Source organism: Alosa sapidissima, chromosome 1 (genome assembly GCF_018492685.1).
Source record: "Alosa sapidissima isolate fAloSap1 chromosome 1, fAloSap1.pri, whole genome shotgun sequence".
NCBI classification, from domain to species: domain Eukaryota; kingdom Metazoa; phylum Chordata; class Actinopteri; order Clupeiformes; family Clupeidae; genus Alosa; species Alosa sapidissima.
The window spans coordinates 52,059,232-52,065,997 of record NC_055957.1 but is presented as its reverse complement, the minus strand read 5'-3'; the positions used below and the strand labels follow the sequence as shown (position 1 = coordinate 52,065,997).

Genomic DNA, 6,766 nt, shown 5'->3' with positions numbered 1-6,766 from the left:
TGTACTGTGAAATCCCACCTTAACTTATTTCAGTGCTGTGGTCTACATGGTTTACACCTCCAGAAGGACAGATGTGCTCTCAGCACTGGGGGCGGGGAGCTCACAAGCGGCACAACTGCTGCTGCAACCAGGCCACGCAGGGCGAGGGAGAGAGAGCGCGGGGTGATTTACAGGAGGGAGCAGCTGCAATTTCTATGCCATTAATACCCCAGCACGCCTCTCTCCTTCCAATTAAACCGAGGATGTGTTTTTATTAAGGACTGCTCTTATATATATATAGCTAAGGTGGGACTGATCCTGCTGCTGCTGCAGTGGGGAGGAGGGGATGGGGGACTGAGCTGCCTGTGGATGGACAACATCTTCACTTCTTTTCAGGGCCATGACCGTGGCTGGGTGTTATGTTGTGACTACAAAGAGAGATTCTACAGACAAATCATGTACATGCACAAATCATGATGCTCTGCTCTCTGCAGTTAGTGTCAATACTAAATAAATGATTATGCACTGCTCTCATCCCTGCTTCAGGAGCTCTAGGACAGGCACAAACACTTGACGTAAGTGGCTTCTCAATTTATGACATTATGTACCTAGAGAAAGTAACAGCCTGAGAATTGCCAAGGAATGATGCAGAGGATAGAAAGTAGTGTGATGCTCTAGGCTTTCACACGGTCAGACACCGGATGAGATGGAAACCAGACTCCTGATAGCTCTGTATTGATTTTTAAAATTATGCGCTTGAGTGCCTTATGCAGAGTATGGCAAACCCCTATGCAACAGTCTGGATAAGACCAAGCATGAAAGAAGAATCCATGACCCATTCATATAACTCACTTAGCTGCTCTTTACATATCATATTAGTGCTACTGTCGGGTGGAAACCTTGTATGTCTAAATCAATTATATCCATTGTATTTTTCTCCAAAACAAATATGGAGTAACGAGGTTTCCACCCAAAAGCAACACAATGCTCAGAGCATTCAGTCCTTTTGGCAGCAGCAGAGACATCTCGAAAGCAGTCAGATCTGGTCTCAACAAAAAGATTCAACAGCGAAACTGAAAATATTGCTCTTGATCTCGTGCTACCCTTGTCCCCGAGAACAGATTGTAAATTTTACATGAAATAATGCAAGTTGTCTGTTCCATCATACATCACTGGAGTAACAGGAACAGTGGTTGTCATGGAAACCATGTACTTTTCCACACAACTGAGGAACATCGACATTTGTGCTAAAATATGGATAAGAAAAACAATGCACTCTTTCAGAATTGACCACAGCTTGCAATATATTGCATGCATTTGTGCAAAGCCTTCTCTAACTCACCTAATGCATAATCACTTGCCTTGTGAATGACAGCAATACGCCTAATGCTCATGGGATGAGTTATATGTCATACAAGATGGTTCTCTCTGCCAATGCGATAGAAACTAGGGGTTCTGTCACTTTTGGGATATGCTTATGCTCATTTCTCATTCAAACTTTATAAGCTTCCATTCCTGAAATACATTTCTGTTCATTATGACTTAAAAAAAACCTTTAAACATAAAATTAGGCCATGAAAGTGACAGATTTTGGTTGGTTTCAAAGGGCAGGCATAAGCCTAAACTGAGTCACAGGTGTTCATGGTTTTCCCTGCAGTTACAATAATTGACATTTATTTACATTTACATTTATTACCAAACTCTGATTAGCCAAGTGCTGAACATGGCTATTTGTGCAATATCAATACCAGGCTTACAAAACATCAAGAGAAACATTCAGTGAAAATGTGGCGCAACCTTTCAGATAATTTATTCTGAATGGGCTGATCACATTATGCTAAAAATCCACTGTCATACAGAATATTGTTAAAAATGTCACCTGAATTGTAATTTGTAACTTAAATTTGTCTTCATTGTGTCTATCTAACATAGATTTTAGAAACACATTGATACCCATTGAAACATAGAAGTGTAATATGTTTTACCTTCCTTGGTGTTATTGTAACCAGACATATTTGATAGCAATTTAAAATTTATTCATATATATGTACAAATTAGGTATGACATGTAAAGCATATCAAAAGTGCAAAACAAAGTATGTCCAAGCAAACAAACTTGAAGTAAATCACAGGACTCTTTGTTACCACAGCAATACACATGAAAACATATCGCCATTTTTTGTGAGAATAGACAGCATTTGCTAATTTGACTTAGGTGAGTTCTTAAGACCTGATATTTCCTGAGTTTGAACTTATTTTCTAAATGCCCCAACATACTCTAGAGATATCTTTCAACCAGGGTTGTGCACAATTCGAATTGCAATTCTGTTTCCTGTTTGCTACCTCAATTGAAATGCAAGTGAAATTCAAGAATTGAATTGGAATTTAAGAGCCAGTTTCAATTCAATTCTGGAATTTTGCACAAGCCTGCTTTCAACTCAATTAGGTCAACATCAAAACTGACAACAAACTAAAAAAAGAAAATTGTGCAATACACTTTAACAGAAAATACTATAATCACTTGTCATTGAATAATGCTTGAAAAGCAGCCGATCTTATCATGCATTAAAAACCTGGCAAACCACAGTAAATACTTTTTTTGCGATAATGGCCTGTTGTCCCATGCCATAACTCCATAATTACTGTTTAATGCACTGCTTCCTATGAGATGTAGATGCCTATTAGGCAAAATTGCCTAATGGCAGTCCTTGGCTTTGTTTTATTTTGTTTTCTCGTCTCAGTAAAAAAGCCATGTCACCAGTGTAGAAAGAGCTGTAAACATTATCGTTACTCCATAAGACAAGCTATGTTTAAATGCCCTGCTGTTTCCTCCACACAGTTCAAATAGGCTCCCCTCAAAGTTCAAGCTCCTGGATTGCTGTTTCAGTTGCTCCCAGATCACAGTTGCCCCCTCTTGGCAATCTGCGAGTGCTGTGGTGGCACAAGAGTGAAAGTCATCCCAATACCTGCAAAATGGGGAAAAACGTCACAATTCCAACATATGAAGAACTGAAATGTGCTGTGCTTCTTTCTCTCTATCTGTCTTTCTGTTTGTCTCTGTTTATATCTGTCATTCCAATGTGTGTGTGTGTGTAGACTCAGACAACCCGAATCAATAAATTGCAAGGACCTCTCAAGTGACCTTTCCCAATTAAGGGATGGATGACCTATTCAGTCTGGGAAATACAATGACTATAACTATTCACATTTTCATCTTGACACAGTTAATGACCAGCTGCAGATGACCAGACTACAAATATGTTTCTGAATTATTCTGTGTATGGTGCCCTGCCACAGATTTACCTATGGACTGCTTAAGTTCTGATGGTAGTGGTAGCCTAATGACTACACAACGACTGGTGGAACAACTGGTCATCGACCATCCCTTCAATAAGTCAGTCTAGCAAAGTAAGCTACCCAGGCTGTTAGATGATTTACCTGGTTGTATAAGAATGTGGTGCATGAGATGCTTGTCCAATAATATAAAATCGCAAATGTTTCTCTAAATGTGGTGTATTTGTCATCGTATGATGAGCCCTGCAGTGACGCAGACTGAAACGTGCTTAGGCCATCTGCCTCATTCTTGGCAAGTTACCCATGGGCCTGTCCCTGGTTGCGCCTGCGCCCACTCACTCTTTTCAGTCCTACTTTTACTTTTTAGTCCTGACGTTTTCAATGTTTCGGAAACAAACAAAAAAAACACTCAGTCTCGAAAGGGATAATACATACGAGCAGAGGGTCTGAAGGTTTTCTCTGTCGTTGAGGGCCTGAGGGTAGTTGACCATGTTTTCTCCCAGGTTTAGCAAGCAGTCAGAGAAACCCTTGAATACCGCGTCACATGCAGCATCTACCGAGTCAGGCCTAGAGGCTGAAAAAGATGACAAAAAATGACAGACATTATCATTGCAGTTAAATAGATTGGGCTACATTGAGTTTCTGTCAAATGTGAATCTAGTAGGCTACAGACTCAATAGACTGGAAAAGTTCCCTTAAAATGATTGAAGGCGATATGTAGGCCTATAGATGCATAAAGTTGGTTGGTTCATTGGATTGGATCTAGAGACGAAGAGCAGCTCAGCTCTTAAAGCCTATGTTCATAGCCTAACAAGGTATAGGCCTACACAATATGGTTATGTTATGGTCATATGATTGAATATAACAAGTCATGTAAGTGTTGCTTTCAAAGAAAAAGCAGGCAGTAATTGACAAGCACACAAGGAACGTGAAAACGCACTTCAGTCTCCAAAGGGCAAAGAGTTTAGTAGACCAACTAGGCGTGGTGAGTGATTACTGTACAAAGGGAATTCCAGAATGGTATTTTCGAATCAATAACTTGATAAAGCGAACATTTGCAATCACATTAAGCTGAATAGTATTTCACATGGATCCCCAAATGCCTTTCGTCATCCAACCCTAGGTCTCCCAAAGGCATATAAAACACCAATTACCGCCAATTACACATGCAAACTAGTCATTAAATCTGGGGTAGCCTATGACAGGCCTGAAGTTTGATGAGACAGCCTAGGCTACATTTTCGGATTGAAAGTTTTTGGGTTTAACCTTAAAGTTTGTTCATTATTAAATGTAGGCTTGTAGATTGTTAATCTCATTTTTTTTTATCTTACTAATTACGTGTAAGCTACCATTGATGTAGGCTATTCATCATAATATTTCATTAGGGCATTTTATTTCAGATGGGACGACATCTTATGTCGTTTTTCCCATTTCAGTCTAGAAGACTTTGTTTGCAGGTCAGATGATTGGCTAAGCTATCAAAAAAAGCCCATGCAGTCTTCAGTAATGCCCCAGTTTTACGATAGCCTACTTCATTTAACTGTCATAATGCTTAAAATTCAACAATTCAGTTTATAACCTACTTTGCAATTCACAATTATTTAAGAATGGGTGGACATTCGACAGAAAAGTAAAACGTCTTACCTATCAGTTCCAAAAAAAGGAGTAATAAGATAAATTTACTGGCCAAACTTAGTCCCATCGTACAATCAGTTCAACCAATCGAATATGACGTGTTGCATGGAGACACAAGTAATTATATTGGAAGACATCTCCTAGGAGTTCAGGATGCCCAAGGTCCTCTTGGTCGTCTTCGCCTGTCTCTGCCTGTCTCTGCAGCTGATAAGGCGAGGCGAAGTGCAGCGTGAGCGGTAGTGCACATCACTAGACAAGGGTGGAGTTGCCAGCGATGATTCAGTGACGTAAATATTAGACGGATGCACTCCCTCCTACACCCTCCAACGCTTTCGCCGTTTCTTTTCTTAAAAGGTCACGAGTCAGAGTGGTAACAGCAGGAATCAGGGAGTTGTGCCATATGGATATGTGCGTAGACAGTTCAAGTGATTGGTAATTTGACAGGTAATCGCCAAAAATAAACTGATGGACTTTTTGTCGTGAAGTAGCTTACCCTACCTTTTGGGTAAACTCAGATGACTGTCATAACGACTGCATTTGGCATGTAGGGCAAGGTATGTGCTTGGGAATTGTCCCATGTTGTCTGACCCATGGTCTGAGCGCAAGCACCCGACTGTGAGGTAATTGGGTCCGTTGACATTTGCTGCCGAGATTGCATTCACCACTTACAGGATGTAGTGGGGGCTCGTGACAATAAGAGCAAGTCAACATGGCATACAAAACACTCCTGTGTCCAAAACAACAACAAAACAAACAGTATCGTGTTTCAAATTAAGAAGCCCCCTTGCCATTTGTGGCTATACATTCCATGAGAAGTTTGTTTCCTGTAAAATTGTAAAGTAAATGGAGAAAGTCCTTGGGTCATAACTTTCTCACAGAGCTGCACATTATCATTTAAAATACCTGTTGTTATGTTGAAGATAGAACCTAAAGCTTCTGTAACCATTACACAAACATGACTTATTAAGACAGTCTGAAAGATACAAAATGGATTCAACAACATATGCGTAGAAAACATACAGAAATGACTAACAGAATAAAAAAATCACTGACCATAGGCGAGGCAATGGCAGATGCGTCCGGACTAGATCATCAGAATTGTCACCCATGACATACATCGACCAGCAAATAATTACTCATGTTTCCATATCAGTTTAGCAAGCACTTTTATGTAAAGCATCAGAGTGCTATTAGAGCCAGAAGTTGAACCAATGGCAGTAATGCTGTAAAACAGCTTCCCTCTAATTAAAACCATATAAGTGCAGAGTATTGTGAGTAAAAAGAGAAATAAACTAAATGCGCTGGAGTAACCAGTGCTTTCATCAAACCTTACAACCGGTCCTCTTGAAAGGGTTAGTAAAACACATTTCTACAAGAGTTAAATGTTTCTGTTGATTGTATTGATTTGCATGCATTGCAGGATAAAGGCCATTGGCCATTTAATGGGATGGAGACAAAGCACAAACCTACAGGCTACAGAGTCAGTGGCGGATTTCAATATAGGCGACATGGGCAGCCCTCCAGTGTGGCATCATGCAGGGGGTGGTATGAGGCACTCATACAAAAAGAAGGAAAACATTCCTTGTGACACTTGTGTCATCAGTTTCCTATTACTTTGCACATAACTTTGCATGTAATTTAACATTGCCGCCATTATCCTTGTTTATAAACCAGGCAAGCTGCTGGTGAATTGCCTTTAACTTGAAATGATGATACATTAAAATGGGAATCTAATTCTTACTGAAATAACTGTAAACAGATGGTGAAAATGGATGGAGTACCATCAGAACAAATGTCTGGTTCGTACATAAAACCCAATAACTTAATTACTCTTATAATATTTATTATGTCATGCTCAT

At 39.9% G+C, this 6,766-nt stretch overlaps 1 protein-coding gene across 1 annotated transcript; it reads right to left on the bottom strand.

Annotated features, from left to right (window-relative positions):
* Positions 1-1,993: 1,993 nt before the first annotated feature.
* On the bottom strand, positions 1,994-5,143 carry LOC121694574 (neuritin-like). The gene is made up of 3 exons (XM_042074805.1): positions 4,917-5,143; positions 3,708-3,846; positions 1,994-2,944 (listed from the first exon to the last, which is right to left on the bottom strand). Exons 1-3 carry the CDS (start codon positions 4,972-4,974, stop codon positions 2,716-2,718), a joined length of 426 nt encoding a protein of 141 aa, XP_041930739.1. The 5' UTR covers positions 4,975-5,143; the 3' UTR covers positions 1,994-2,715.
* Positions 5,144-6,766: the final 1,623 nt, after the last annotated feature.